This window comes from Thunnus maccoyii, chromosome 12 (genome assembly GCF_910596095.1).
Source record: "Thunnus maccoyii chromosome 12, fThuMac1.1, whole genome shotgun sequence".
Taxonomy (NCBI): Eukaryota; Metazoa; Chordata; class Actinopteri; order Scombriformes; family Scombridae; genus Thunnus; species Thunnus maccoyii.
This window is the reverse complement of record NC_056544.1, coordinates 11,418,143-11,434,705: the sequence shown is the minus strand read 5'-3', so window position 1 is coordinate 11,434,705 and position 16,563 is coordinate 11,418,143. Positions and strand designations below refer to the sequence as shown.

Sequence of the window (16,563 nt, the reverse complement as noted above, 5' to 3'; positions counted from 1 at the left end):
AGGCAATAAAACAAGAAATGAATGTATTCCAATAGTTTGGGAGGAGAGCGGGAAGCAGAAATGACTTACGATATTTTCCCCAAGAGGAATGAACTTTCTCACTCCTACATGCAAACAAACATGAACCCTTTAGTTCACTGTATATTTCACTAGACTCAAAAAAAAGAGTTTTTTTTTTTTTTTTTTCACCCGCAAAAGCGACTGTAGCCCTGGAGCCTTGTCAGGGTTTTGGAAAAGTATGGAAAAAGAGAGAAAGGCTGAAGTAGAGAGAGATAAAGTAACAGCATCTCATTAGTCAATTATAACCACTTCCTTGGCAGACTGCACACTGGGAGACAGGCATATGACTTGACATGCCCTGATGTGGGAGAAACAAGAGAAAAGAAGGAAAAGAGGGAGAGAGAGATAAAGAGAGAGAGAGAGAGAGAGAAAAAAAAAGCATGACAGGGAGCTTTGCACTTGAACAAGTGAGTTCTGGTGCATTTGAGGCCTTACATGTCTACTTTATGCATCGTAAGAGATTTTTACAGAGAAAATCTCATGACTGTGTGTGTTTCAGCTTCTCTTCAGAGAGGCTTTGATAAAGTCATATTCACACCGAGCCATTCAACACCATCTACGTTGAAGACCTATAGAGTCGTGTGTGACGTCTGCTATCTACACATGAAGCTGAAAATGTGAAGGTCGGATGAATGTTGCAGATCCTGTCTTTGTGTGTGTTTTTTTTTTTCAGTGCGAGGCAAAAAGTCGACTGGATGAGGCAAAGCTATGTGGAGCAAAAATATTTGCTCTGTATCTTCTCCATCAGTATGCTTATGTAATACGTAGCTGGCTCTGCTGCATTCTCTCCTCTCTGAGCTCGGTGTCAGAACTGAAACTTCTCCAAGTTGCAGAGATACCGCACAAATTCATTCACAGGATTTCACTGGTTGAGTTAAACCTCTGGAATTTCCTCAATGCGACAATGCGATTCAAAAAATTGTGATTTTTTTGTGACTGTGTCATCAAACAGTACTAAATCAGGATATGCAGTTCAACTACCACTAACAATACTACTGTATCATTACTGCATCATTTGTTATGTTGTAAAAAATATACAGAATTCACTCTTTCATTTGACAAAACACTGACTTCCTGTTTTAGGCTACTGATGACAAAAATTTACAAAAATAATCATTTTACTCTCCCAAAGTGATCATGATCAAAGATACTCTTGAAAAATAAAAATAATGAATATGTAAAAGTGTGTTTAAAACTAACTTGAGTTTTCGGAGAACATCATTCAATTGTTTTGAGGTGGTTGAAAAATACAATAACCATCAGAAATGTATTTGTGCTTTAAAACTAAAAACTAAAAGTTTGACAAATTATTTTAATTCAAGAAACACTTTCTAGCTTTTTCCAGATCTTTCTCATCTTTATCAGTCCACACAGTTAAAAGCAGAGAGAAGCCTCGTTAAGTGGAGATTATTTTTGTCATACAACTATTTCCAAGGTCAACAGTGAGTTACTTTCACCCTCAACAGTTAATATATATTAATTTTACATCAGATTTGCAGCCCTCCCCTTTTCTATTAAAGCCTACCATGAAAATTTCAACAGATTTTTTTCCTAATCCACCTTTTTATCTGCATTATTTCACCAGATGTAATTGTGTTGACATTCTACTTTCCTCCAAATACACTGATATGAGGCTAAAAGGAAAGTAAACAACTTTTTCCAAAACAACAAATAAGGATAAAATTTGCAAAAACACTTCTGAACTTATGTTACTCCAAGAATGTGTTTGTTGCGTACCGTGGTGACAGGGCCAGTTGGTGTCTGGCTCACCGATGGTGTGTAACAGTGTGTGCTGCTGCTGGTCAAGTTTCACTGCAACATGTCTTCACTGCATCCCAACTATGTAAGACAGGCAATGCATCATTCATTCCTCTGTCACAACATGCTACAGCTACACGTGAAAGACACGTCAAAGCTACACGTGTGCGAATGAGCCCCCGAGTCAAACACAGGTGATCCACACAGGACGGTGGATCTGGTTTTATAGGCCTTGAGGTGCAACTCACACATTACTGCAAAAAATGTGCAATAAAATCTGTAATAGCAGGCTGATTGAGATGATTAATGCAACGTGGCTACAGATTTATCATAAAATAGAGCAAATACACTTTAATATCATGTCAGGCGCAATGAGACACCCTCTGAAGTAGATTTCTAAAAAATAAGTCAACAATTGTATTAAAAAGTCTATATAGAGATGTAAATATGGATTATTTTATGCCAAAAGGTGAATTTAACGGCTGCATCTACGAGGAACAGACTGAAAATGACACATATCATCTCTAGTTATGAGTCGACTGAACAATCTCCAGATCCTACTTTGTTCGGTTTGTCACTACCTGCCGGGTAGCCTGACGCTATCTGTAGATATCAGGCTGATGTTTTGTAAAGAAACACAAACAGCAGCAGATCAGTTAGTGAGCAGACTTTTTTTCTGCTCTGTCTGTGCAGAAACTGATTATTCAGCTGGATATGCTCTACTTAGCTGAAGCATCTGCTGCTGACAGTCAATAGCTGTGTAGTATAACCTGTATTTTATGCGTAATGATGACAGCCTTGCAGGTGGTGCAGGTCTTTTGTTATTCTTGCTCAACTGTCAAAAAAAAAAATATGATGTTTCAATCTTGCATTTTGCAGGCAAACAAAAAATTTAAATCGTGAATTGACCCCAAGCTTTTTGGCCATATTGCCCAGACTTAACTTGTCTTCACAGTGGATTTATTAGTTGTTTCACTGGACTGGAGTGACGACTTGTAAGGTGACCTAGAAAAATAGGTGGATGGTTCTTCTGTGACCACTTTGCCCTGATTTCTAAAAATTGATTTTAAGCAACTGTGAGGTTTTAGCAGCGGGAGCTTAGTATTATTGTTTACCCCACATATGTATATATATAGTTGTGTAGTCATTTATGTGTATTGCATGTTTGCTTATGAGTATTGCCATCTGTTTCCAAGATGCTTTCTTTTTTACCATAGGTAATAATAATCCTAGAGTCAACATTTTCCAACCAGTGTGCAAACCAGCCGTTCCCTCTTCCGTGAAACCTTCGTGCAGTGAATGATGCTGGTTATGTAGCTAAAGTGGTTGTTATGTAGATGTTTTGTGATGTACCCGAGGGGGAAATCGTGATAATGTTGTTACCATAATACAACACATTTGATTTGATAATGCGTTTTCAAATGTTTGGGCCTGTTTAAAAATGTTAACATGTGATTTGTCATCTATAACCGCATGCATGGCTGCGTAGCATTATGTCTAACTGGACTCTGTGTTATTTGACACTCGACAGTCTTAAAGTACAACATAAATACACAGTTTTCAGCTCATTCAAGCATGTAAAGTTAGAGATTTGGCCCTCAGAAGAAAAAAACACTTTTACAGCATAATTTGGTTCATATTTTCTTTTTTTTAATTGTCATTTTTGTCAGAAAAAAAATCCTTTTGACGATTGTTATTTAGAAGAAACAAACAGGCATTGCGTTTTCCTTTTGCTTCTGCCTACAGTAAGCAACTGTACAAAATGTACTCCGTTCTGTTTCTGGTTTACTAAAGCCATTAATCTTTCAGTAAGACAACTTCACGCCTAAATGAGTTCTCATTTACTGCTCTGGCACTAAAGAAATGCTCCAGAAAATAAAATTTGCTATAGCTCTGCAAACTGTAACATGCTAAATTGACTGAACTCCAAGAGAATAATACAACGGTTAGAGGAGAAACCAAATACAGCTGGTTCCTATATTTGCAGTTGGATAGGGTGGCCTTGGCTTACACTGTAGCCCTCCTCTCCCTCCCTTTTCAGCCTCTCCATATCTTTCCCCATTCTCTTTCTCTACTGTCTCAGCCCCTCTTCCACCCCCCGCCCCTCCACGGGTTCTTTGAAAGTGTTTTCCTGGTAAGGCGCAGGGAGCGGAGAATGAGTGGAGGCCTCTCCTTTCTGAGAACTGGCCCCGCTTACATGGTTTATAGCTGCCCAGAGACAGTATCAGACGTGTATGTGAATGAGGGAGAGAGGCTGCAAAAAGAAAAAAAAGAAAAAAAAAAGGGAGGGAGGACGGGAGAAAGCGGGGAGAGAGGCAGAGGAGGGAGGGAGGGAGGGAGAGAGGGAGGAAGAAGGGAGGAGTTTGCGAAAATGCCAAGCCATGGTTCACTTCAGCAGGCAGTTAAAGTGAGGCCAGGGAGAGGAGAGAGAGAAAGGAGGGAAAGAGAGAAGAAAAAAAAAAAAACTCTCTCTGGGTTTGTAGAATAATTTCTGTTGCAAGTTGAGAAACGTTTTGCCTCTGTGTCTGGGGACTGTAACTGATCTTTACTCACAATATGTCTCAAAAAGTGTACTTACGCCTATCAATTAAAGTTGTTCTAAAAGCCATATGTGCACCGCAAAGCTTGAACTGTAACTTAAAGATTCTTACAAGCAAGTTTTCAGTGCGAAAACGACACTGTTGTGTTGCAAGTACGGCCTGTTTCACGGCTAAAACAACATAACAAAATCTTAACATAAAAAAAGCCCAGTAGAAAAGATCACACTGCATAAATCTCATACAGGATCGAGCCATGTAGTATTCACAGTCAGAAATCAGGACGCTGTGTATTTAATTTCTATGTAAAACCCCAAAGAGACGCATTCAAAGTCTGCATAAAACATTCATGTGTAGGTGACTGCTGCAGCTTCCGTTGTTGTTTTTCGGGACAAAATATTCAAACTAAATATGACGTCATCTGTCAAACCAGAGTCCTCCTCTTACTATTTCAGAGAGAAGAAACGCTGAGACATTTGCATCTTTTGGTCAGCAGCTGCTGAAAAACATTGGTGCATTTACATGAACTTAAGTAGCCGGGTTTCTGCACTAACCTGATTTCTTTAAGTGCAAATGAGAAACCTTTTTTTTTTCTTTGTAATTTGGTTGAGGGATTTAGAGAAACCTGCTTCACCTAATTTCTTGCATATATATACACACATAACTGGGTTTCTAATGAGAGTTTACATGAGTGCATTTGCATGATAAAGACTTTGGATGTGTCTCTGTAGCAGCAGTATGCAAAACAAATAAATCCCAAACTGAAACTAAAATAAATTAGTCTGAATGATTCATTTTCCACAGTCACATTTCCACATTTTGAAAAAAATCTGTCAGTACAGAACTTGTCATTTTCAAAATATGCTCGATATTGAAATAAAAAGCTCGAGCTAAGAAAGAGGGAGCAGAGATAAAAGATTTGTTAGCGGCTGAGCTTGGCCAATCTGTGTATTTTGCCGATCCGGGTGTCAGAGTCACTCGCACCGCTGCGCCCGAATCATTTTTTTACATTAACACATTCTAATTTTCACTTGCATACGCTGCAGAACGCTCGCTCAGTAGTGCCGGCTGTCAGCTTTGCAACACTAGCAGGCTGAGCTGGACGAAACACAGTGAAGTATAGTAAAGAGAGGATCGGCATTTGATAAGGTATATTTTAGCTGATACCGATCCGTTAAAATATGCCGGGATCACCTATAGTGAGGATTGTCTCGGGACATCTCTGATAGATAATGTTGATACATGAAATAACGCCTGATTATTTATAATCTTAAAAGTGCATCCACACGTTGAAGGACGGACGTTTGGCTTCGACCTGCGACCTTTGAATCCACTCGGCCGCGGTGCTGCCGCTCTACGTCGAATGTTACAATCTCTGCGAATAGTAAATGGGCCACACTAACAATAGATCCTTTCAACCGAACGACCAGGGCCTCTGTTCCCTCACGGAAATGATGATGTACAAATTTGGGCATGACCATTTCTAATCTACGAGGCACTTTTGCTGCTAAACCAAGGTGTCGTTCCTTCAGCCGCTGCCCTGCACCCACTCCTCCCCTCCCACCGCCCGACTCTTTCTCTCTCTCTCTCTCTCTCTCTCTGGGTTTCACTTGGTGCGACTGCCCCTGTCTCTCCAAATCACAGACACAAACGCCTGCTGCCCAACTGGTTTGTCTCACTGTCTGTCAAACATGAGGATACTGTTGTCCCCCTCACCTGCCTTTGCTTTTGAAAGTTAAGGCCTGCTCTTGTTCACTAACACACGCCTTTCATTCTCACGTTTTTATTGTATTACTGGCACGGAGAAATCTCATCTGATAAAGAGTTTTTGGAAACATTTGCGATTCGGTTACGATATCCTCTGCTTTTGAAGACTTTTCGGAAAAGAAAACTGAGAAATGAATTCAAATTAATGAATTCCAATGAGGGCCAGTGTAGTTTGCTGTGCACGATGAATAGCCAATTGGCTCGACCAGAGGTGATGCAGAGTTCACAGCCTACGTGCTCAGAGTGGTACTTAGCCCATCTGTCAAAAAAGCAGCGGGGGGAATTACAGAGAATGCAGCTTTTGACGGAGCAGGAATGCACCGTTTCATATGCAGAAAGATATAAAAGATTTTATTTATCTGTTTTGGCACTATGCACCTTTGTCTCTGGCATCTCATACGAGGAAGCAATAAATTAACGAGTTGAAGCCAAATGCAAGGGAGTGCAAATGAGAAGAAAATGATGGAAATCTTTGGGAGTGTGGAGGAACTTCAGTCTGAGCTCGCTAAGGTGGATCAATCCGTGCCAAGTGTATGTTTGAGTTGGATGCTAATGCGGCTGAACGAAGGCTGTTACCATTATGAATAAGTATGAGATGTGCCTATTTTCCCAAAGTCAAGGGAGCGAGGCGAGGTGTGAAAGAACAGAGCTCTTATCTCTGAGGAAAAAATGTGACATTCTTTTCCCTGAACCACTGAATAACTCTCCATTTGCAAAAAAAAAAAAAAAAACCCCACAAAAAAACGCACCTATTAAAACATTTTTTCTTTCTCAGTAAACAAGTTTCACATCTGAGTGTCAAAATTCATGCACCAAAACTCACTAAACTTGGTCATACTGCAGTTTGAAACAGTACTCGCAGCCCCTCCTGCCTGTGCGATCCTTTACCCGGAGTTGAGCAGAAGGTCAATAACAAGTCACAGCGAAGGAGAGGCAGGCATTTTTGTGCAGATAAGCCCAGAGCAGTTTGGATGCCAAAGACACATGTTAATGTTAAATGTAAAGGGGGCCACACAGACGGACACAATCAATGCCAGACCTGTACAGGAGAGTCCAGTAAGTAGATGGATTAGCCCTTTATTATTCAGCAGAGAGTTTGGTTAGCTGTGCTTCCAAGGAGGCGAGGCTTATGACGTCTTTTAAGTATAGATTAAAGGGTCAAATCGAGGTCACCGCCAAATGTGAAGCTCGATCAAAACTCCCGAGGTGGCCGACCGGCGACACCACGACTACACGGGACTAACAGCCAGTAACAGCTGGGCAGTTTATAAACGTGTGTTTGAACATTTGTCAGTGATCATGTGCATAAAACTACAAAACAAAAAAAAAAAAGCAATAATTTTGATTGCAAAAAAAAAAAAAAATCACACCTCCTCACAAGAATGAAGATTCATATTAATAAAAGTGCAGAAGTAACCTGACGTAACTGTTTCTGTCCTGCTTCGTGGTTTGGATGTCGTCTCCGTACTCGATGCTTACTGACAAAATATTGAACATGTTTGTTTGTAATCTGATATGTTGATATGAGTTTTAAATCATAACTTTAAACTGAGCAGAAAAAATATTAATAGAGAAATAATATTAAAATAATGAGGTGAGTTTTAGTGAAAAGTGATAGTTTTATAATAAAATGTACAGACAGCATCCAGTGTTCTTCTTATACATCAAATCAACTTACTACTGCTTCTATGTATTTCTCTCATAGGATAATTTAACTTTATTTATAATATTGCAACCTTATATTGTATGGTCACCTTTTTAATTAGCAATAGTAATGTGCATAATATGAACTTCTACAACACATAATTAAAATGGCGGATCTACACTGCTGAGAAAACCCATGTGACAGACTTCTATATCTGAAAAGGACCCTTACCTTGAGATGACTCTGGTCTGGGAGCGGCAGGGAGGGGCCGCTGGGACCTCGGTTGACTGGATGGAAGCGCCATCTTGATGGGGCCCACGTACTCGACGTACGTCCCTGGGAAGTCACCTCTCTGTTTGGTGCGCTCGTTGTACCCGAGGAGCCAGCCCAGGCACTCAGGCTGCTCCACGCAGCCCTCCTGGTAGTTCTCCATGGACAGCAGAGAGGCCTTGCTCACAGTCAGGAGGTCCCCTGGCTGCAGATCCAAGTCTTCTTCCTGGTCCTTGGTAAATGCGTAGAGGGCACGGTACTGGAAACCTTCCGCTGCCATTTTGTTAGGGGGAAGGAAAAATCAAAATGGCCACCGAACAGAGGATTAGATGGTGCAGCCTGAGTCCCTCTGCGACAACAGGGTTCAGCTGTACAGAAATCCTCCTCAGAAATCAAAAAGGTTGTTGAGTCACTAATGTCTGGTGTTGGTACCTGTGGCGTGGGGGGGTGGGAGGTGAGGGGAGAAGGGGGGAGTCACCCGAAGCTTAGAAGCATTTTCAAAAGTCGACAGGGTGGCGTTTCTGCTGCTGTTACGACTGCGGCGGCAGCGGCTTCAGACCTGACCGGTGTTGGTGGGCTGGTGCACTTTCCTCAGCTTGATACCCCGGTTGAGCCAGATGATGGAGCAGAGGGAGAGCGTTGGCAACATGCTCTTTCAAGCAGCGAAAACCTGCTGGCTGGGTGCTATTGGAGCAGCCTGGTAAAAGATTTAGCCGGCCGAGGGCCCTGCGTCGTCGGCTCTCCACGGTCAAATGAAGTGGTCTGATTGGAGGACGAGTGGCAGAGTGGGAAGGTCTTTAATCCTCTTCGGTTCTCTCAAGCGCCCACATGTTCTGGACACGGATTATGACCCACCTGCACGACACAAACCCCCCCAAAGAGGTTCAAAATTAGTCTCGAAAACAACAAAGATGAAAACAAAATTTGTGAAAAATAAAAAGTGGACGTCTTTAAGTGTAGCCTCTATTCGATAAACACTCATAAGTAAAGCGGCACATATCTAATGAAATGAAGCTTAAAAGCGGTGCATGAAAATGGCGAACTGCGGCAGCTTCATGCATTTGTGCAGTCTTCGGTTAGGACAGAGAGATCGGATGATGCTGCTGCGTCATAACCAACAGCAGACTGGGTCCCTGGACAGGAGCCTCCATTCCCTCCACTCTACATTCACACACTCAGCCTGAACTGATGCATCACAGTTTCCACAGGAACGAGAACTTTCACTGTGAAATAAACGTCCCTTCAACTTACACAATATGTACGATTAGCAGTAGGCGAAGAAATTCATGCAAAATGGCGAAGGAAAGGTTTTTTCGCAGAATGAGCATACGAAGGAAACTAAGACCTGCATCATGACTGTAGAGCAACTAGAATTTTCTGAAACATGCAGAACCACTTGCAACAGTTCCCTCTCCGCAGGAGAGAAAAAAGGCAGCTCTGTGTTGCCTCAGAAATATTTTCGGCTTCATTCTGTCAAAATAGCTAAATCATACTGTACGAAGTCTACGCCAGATAAGAATACCGGATGAACAGTCAACTGAAAAACCCAAAGCCTGGCACAATATCTTAAAACACCACTTAAAAGCAAATGTTTTCATGCATAAAATCACACTCCGTCTCCTCAATCATATCATGGTATCTATATACAAAGAAAAGGTCAATCCATGGACCCAGAACAAATATTCTCTGATGAAGATGATTGCAAGGCCCAATAAAATTCGAAACACAAGAGTCCAATTATTACCGCAACATAACAGCTTCAAAAGGCCAGATTTTATCAATATAAAATGTTATTGTAAGCAAATCATGTAACCAAATCCATCAGACACTCAGTTTGAAAATGAAAATGTTGGACACACTAGACTAAAATATCAACAAAATATGGAAAAATTCTTTCTTTTGCCATCTCAGATTTGAGCGGGGCAAAAAAAAAAAAAAATAAAAATGCTTGAAAGTTTAATTTCAAAATGGCAACTATAGTGAGAGATGAGACAGAGAGCGAGGAAGAGAGAGAGATTAGGGTTTCCAGATTAAGTACGACATCTGTGGTCTATGGACCAACCAAGGACAATGGTCCTGTTAACCTCTCTGGACGGGATGAAAGGATGTCAGGATGAGGAAATGAGGCAGGTAGAGAGGGAAGGTGACAGGGGAGGAAAGGAAGGAAGTTCTTCTATGCCAGGAGTAATGAGCTATTTGGGGCGATTTTCCCAAAACGTCCAAATCCAAATAACCATAGGCCTGGTTTGCGAGGCCCAATGTTGTGCAATCATTTCATAAACGTTCATGAATGGACAATGTTTTGACTGATGCATTGCAGACGCCGAAATAAAAGGAGGTGAGAGCATAAAATAAACCTCTGGTTTGCATCTTTGAATACCGAAAGTGCATGCTTTATTCGAACCTTATTCTAGATTATCCTCTCTCCCCCCACCACGACATTTCGGAAAGCGAACGTACATTAACTGCAAACCTTCGTGAGTTAAAATATCATCTTTTTTATAAAAAAAAAAGGTTTAAGAGTAATCGTGATAACAGGATGCAGCAGAGTGCAACACTCACCCCACTTTTGGTTCAGAGAGAAGCCGGACAGGCTCAGCCAGACTCTCGGTCCAACATCCTTCCAGTCGAGAAGCAAGAGGTGCCAGGCTAGACACGTGGCACTGGCATACCCAACCACAGCCCGCAATCCTCACACCACCATACCCCCCCCCCAACCCACCCCACCCCCCCAACCCTAACCCCCCCCCCCCCCCCTCCCCTCCGTCCTTTCTCCACCTGCTCTTCAAACCACCCCCCCCCCCCAAAAACACACACAGAGTCCTGCCTCCAACTGACAACCGCTCCCCCCCCCCCCCCCCCTCCTTCTCCACAATCCTCAGCCAGCGAAAAAGTCCAGTCGTTTTTCCAGTTGCCATGTTTTATTTGTTTACAGTCAGACCGCTGCTGCAGAAAAGAAGCAAAAACAAGTCGAAGACCAAGAAGAAGAAAAAGCAGTGCGCAGTGAGAGCTCTCACTCAGTAATCCTGTTTTATTATTTAGTTCCAGAGCAGAAAAAGTGGTGCAACTCGTACGAGGTGAGAGAGGAGTCATCTCTGTTACAGTCCTGGTCTGATAGTGTTGTAGTAGCTCACAGTTCAAGGCAGCAGCAGCAGCTGGCGAGCTCACCGTCACTGGATCCGTCCCTTTTTTTTTTAAAAGACTTTTTATTCAGTCAGAGGAGAGGGCGACAGAAAGCAGTGCAAAAAAAAACAACAAAAAAAACCAGAGTGAAACAGAGAGAGACGGAGCACTTTGCTATCAGCAGAGTCCAAACGGCTGAGGGAGACCACAGGAAAATAATTAATGAATAGGCAGCAAGTAACTCACTGTTGCTAGAGAGAGGGAAAGCTAATCCCGCGCTCTGATTGGCTGCTGCTCTGGCCATGTGCTACCCAGTCACCAGAGAAGCCGGGCAAATCAAGGAAATGTTCTAATATTAGAAAATGTATCTAGGCAGTGATCAAACATCTGACCCAAACAACTCCACCTTTTCCCCACACACTTGATTTTTTTTTCATCTTTGCATCCTGGACGATTGCTCATCATCTTTTGACGAAAATGATGATTTAGATTAAATTGAAACTGCCACAGGAAGATGATGAAGAACATAACATGGAAAAAACTGGAGGCTGCTTGTGATTGGAGAGATTTCCATGAGTCATGCTCAAGTCGTGCAATGGGGTGAAAAGAGATGTTTTTGTTTTTTAGAGTAAACAGAGGATGAATAATGTCGTGATTATAAGCACAAAAAGAAGAGAAATACATCATAGCCTTTAGAAAACATGAACGTTGTGACAAGCTGCTGATATATTAGTAAAGAAATGCAGGATCCAGTAAATATGAACAACCTGTGTGTTATAACATAACACAGTAATCTGGAAATATGTGAGATGGGAACCTGTTTCCAGTCACTGTAGGTTGTTTTCAGTGTTTTCATCCTTGTTATTTATTTCACAGACATTTTGTTTGACTGTGGGGGAAACGAGACCTCGACTGAACTCAAAATGGCATCTAGATTTAACTCTGCTGTCTACAGACGTCAGATGATTCTTGACGTGTTTAGTCGGCCGGCGTAGCTCTGACCTGTTCATTATACACCAGTGTGCATAATGTAAAACGGCAAATAAGATATTCAGAGCATCACTAACACATTCAAGTGACCTGAGAGCCACTGCTGAAAACCAACATCATTTATGTATATATATTTATCTCTCATGTTGCTGTAACTGAATTTATTGTATGTCAATAGAAATGATTTCAACTGTAGATGATTAAATATTCCAAATAAATTATATTCAAAAAGATCTGCACTATATGTATTGTATATATGTTACTATAGATTAGGAATTTATCAGCAATTATATCTGGAGCTGCAACGATTAGTCGATTAATTGGTAAGTTGATCAACAGAAAATTAATCAGCAACTAGTTTGATAATTCAATAATCATTTTAGTCATTTATTAAGCAAAAATGCTAAACGTTAGCTGGTTGCAGCTTCTCAAATGTTGTTGATCTGAAGCTTTTCTGTGTCATACATGATAGAAACTGAATTTCTTTGCATTTTTGACCATTGATCAGACAAAACAAGACATCTGAAGACGTCACGCTCTCAGAGATGACAGAAATAACAGGTATTATTCACAGTTTTTTGAGATTTTATAGACAAAATGGTTAATTGAATAAGAGAAAACAGTCAGCACATTATTTGATAATGAAAATAATCATTAGTTGCAGCTCTAATTATATCTGTAATTGATTCATTGTTTTTTAAACCCAAAAATCCAAAAAATAACCGTCTCCAGCTTCTCAATTGTGAGGATTTGATGCTTTTCTGTGTTTAGTATCATTGCAAAATCAATATCTTTGGATTCTTGGTCAAAGAAACAAGAAGATGTCAAATCAATTGATAGACTGTTTACAGATAAAATAACCAGACAGGAATATCTGTTTTTGGCTTATTCAGCAAATGAAACACCAGCTGTAATGGAAACATATACACTTATATTATACTGTTTTATGATCATGTATGTGTGTGTGAAACTTTTTTTTTACTAATAACTCTCGTGTGACCAAGTGTTCAACCTCGTGTTCCCAGCAGGTGTAGAAATGTCATCAGAAACGAAGCCGTGCGATTCGACCTTCGACTTCCAGTTCTCAGCCGAGACACGCAGAGGCGGGACTCCTCCGGGAAAGAAACACTGATAACTGATGAAAAAAGGGGCAACTGATGTACCAATTAATTGCCAAGGTCGAATCTTCTAAGGATGACGGAGCGCTCTGTAACTCTATAACTGTGTCGGGCTCGGCTTGCCGGTACAGTCGGGGGGCTCTTTGTGTAACACAGACGCTGAGTCCGTACGCAGACGTGTGTGATTCCAGATAAAACTCTTAAAGATGGTCTTCTCTTTGTGAAATCCATCTCTATTACAGACATGACACTAAGAAATCTAAGTACTTCATCACATGGATGCGAGGAGACGAAAAATCATATAAACATCCAAAACATTAATCAGTCCCGTCCACTGATTCACAACAGCCTGATGTTTAAATGATGGATACAACAGTATAAACACGAAAATCTATACAAGATAAACAAACGTATCATCTGACAGTATATATGGTCATACTGCCCAACCCTACAATTTATTATTATATATTATTAGAGCTGAAACTATAAGTTAATTGAACAATTAGTAACTATTTTGACCCTTGATTAACTGTTAATTAATTTTCCAAGCAAACATGCCAAACATGTCCTTGTTTCAGCTTCTATGTTGTGAGGATTTGCAGCTTTTCATTGTCTTATAATGACAGTAAACTGGAAATCTTCAGGTTTTTTGACGTGTTAGTTGGACACTTTAGGCTTCAGGAAATCATGACAGGCATTTATCACACTATTTTCTGACATTTTATAGATTAAACGCTTTATTGATTGAGAAAATAATCAACAGGCCTATATATCATGTCTTACAGTTCAAAACCTAGATAAAAATACCTGAACGTCGGCTATGTACCGATTCATTTCTCCTGTCACTCTATCACCAAGTTATCAGCAACTAATGAAGATGAACAGGTTTCTCTGTAGACCTGAGGCTGTGCTGCACATCTTCTTTTACTTTTCACCGCACCGCATCATCAGTCGTGACTTTTTTTTTTTGTGTGCGTTTCATTGACAGTTACATCTATGTAGGTCATCGTAAAATGAGGTGAACCCATCATTTCTACCATATCTTCAAGGGTTTGAAGGAAAATGAGCCTCGGCATATCCAATCCACATATCAGCAGCGGTTTACCCCGAGGTAGTCTGTAATGATTGTTAAAAAAAGAGCTGACGAGTAAAATAACGTAGCATGTAGCTCAGGTGGACTTTGTCATATGATAAAAATGGATACAGTTGCTCCATGTCTCAAAGAAAAAAACTCTGTATTCTGTTGTCCTTACATGACTTTTCATTTGGACAAATAAATGCATTGTGTAAAATACTGACCCTCACATGAACACACAGTTATTTCTTTAAAGTTCGTGTGTATGTGTTGGCCCTTTACGGCCCTGCTGGTGAGGAGCCTGACTACAGAGCCACCACGCATGCAGCCTGGCCTCGGGCCATCTGTCCACATGGAACTGAAAAATCTACTGCGCCACAGGCAGGGAGGACAGGCCAACAACACAGGAGCCTGTGAGGACTTATTTTTCAGCCTAAAATGGGGGGGCTTAGGCGTTTTATGATTTAACTTTGCTTCACCTGAACTCTATCTGTCCTTAATGAAGCCGAAAAGCTTACTTTGCTAAATAGAAACATCTGCTACGAAGATTATGCAGCACTGAGACGGCACTGTTCTGAAAAGTCAACTGTGCCACAAGGCTCCACATTTAAAGAGGACTCGCTGTATTTATCAGAAAATATAAGATGCAGGCAGCTCGTGCCTCCGTTAGTATAAAACGTTTCCTGAAATCCACGTGACCGCGTTGTTAAATCTCAACATTTTTCAAGGCAACACAGACAGAAAATCTGATAAAGCCAGTCTGCAGGAGTTGAAAAATGCCACAAGCCTTTTTTGCTGCGTAGTTAGCATGTAGTAAGTGGTTAGTCAGCTTCCAGACTTGTTGCTCTATTCCACGATTAAAGGAGTAATGACATCCACTCAAATGATTGCTCTTGATTATAGAGAAAATACATATTTTCTGCACTCGAGCCCAACCATAACTATTTATATAGAGCATATATTTTATATATATAGCAGGTAACATACAGTGGTCTCCATTACAACACACAGCAATGACAGGCTAATGAAATACTAATCCCATTGTGACACACTGAGAATAATAAGGAGCCGGTTATACTTAGTTGGTGATGCAATAATAAGTGGCACCTACAGCAAATCAATTGAACTAGTCAATTAACGGTTGCACTTGTCCGGCTTTCAGTCTTGGTACATTATGATGTCATAAAAATGCTTCCGTATGTCGAAACCCTTCCTCGTATAAACACATTTATCTCCCCCGTAGAGTTAAGAAAATCATACTTTGGCTAAATGAACAGATGTTTGGGTACGAATCCCAATCCAGAGTCTGCAGCATTTCCAGTGGAGCTTCAACTGGCCTTAAAGTTGTATTCTGTTGCTATTTTGATCAAATAACACCATTTCAGTTTAACTGGGTCCCCCCCAGCTGAAGGACGTATAACAAAAATAACACACAGCTGTACCGTGTCTGGCGAAATTTGAAGTTTAGCTAACTCCTGTTTTTTTTTTTTGTTCCACCAAACCCCTCTTGAGAAGTGACACTTGGCATTTTTTGAGAAGCTTCACTTTCTTTTTTGGAAGTTTTTTTTTTAATGACACAAGCGCTGCCAGTCATTCAGAGCATTTTAAGACATTTAGAAGAAGAATGAGGGCTTTGCCACGAGTCATGCTTCACATTGATAAAGCAGTATAATGGAGGATTGACATTTGGTTGCATAATGCTGGATTCAGTAATTACAAGAGAAAGAGAGAGGGGGGGGGGGTCTCCACACAGTTGAGTGGTCTGTCTTATTATGCAAGTGGCACAATTTCCATTAAGTCCTTGATGCATGCCAACTCCTCAAAGCAGGGATGTAACACACACATCATGTCAGGCCTTCAGCTCTGTCAGGCCTCCACACTACAGGCCTCCTACAGTCTGCAGTCAATGTAAAGGCTTTATTACCAATGTGATAGAGAATATACTGCAAGGTTTATTTTGTTTGTTGTTGTTGTTGTTGTGTTTAAGTCTTGCAGTCCTCAATCCTGATGACATTTAAAACTTTTGACTTCAAGCACTTCAATTAGCTGAAAACTCTGAACTCTATTTGTAATTTCTGCATAAACTGACAACATGAGAAGTGTCTGCGTCTTCTTATGATAGGATCACTTCTACAAGTCCATAATAACACCTCTATAATTATGTTTTATACTTTTATTACTTAATGCTATCACTGACATGAATACTTTTCTATAATCTAT

At 40.7% G+C, this 16,563-nt stretch overlaps 1 protein-coding gene across 2 annotated transcripts in view; it reads right to left on the bottom strand.

The window, feature by feature from the left end:
- The window catches only part of pik3r2 (phosphoinositide-3-kinase, regulatory subunit 2 (beta)), a 29,922-nt gene that overhangs the window by 12,450 nt on the left and 909 nt on the right, over window positions 1-16,563 (bottom strand). Inside the window, exons 1-2 of one of the 2 annotated variants that reach the window (XM_042429653.1) lie at window positions 10,600-10,709; window positions 7,999-8,892 (exon numbers count right to left, since the gene is read on the bottom strand). In XM_042429653.1, the coding sequence (XP_042285587.1) occupies window positions 7,999-8,317 (319 nt within the window). In that variant the 5' untranslated portion in view covers window positions 8,318-8,892; window positions 10,600-10,709. Of the gene's footprint in view, window positions 1-7,998; window positions 8,893-10,599; window positions 10,710-16,563 lie in introns of those variants that run through there. The other variant, XM_042429652.1, reaches the window with a different exon arrangement.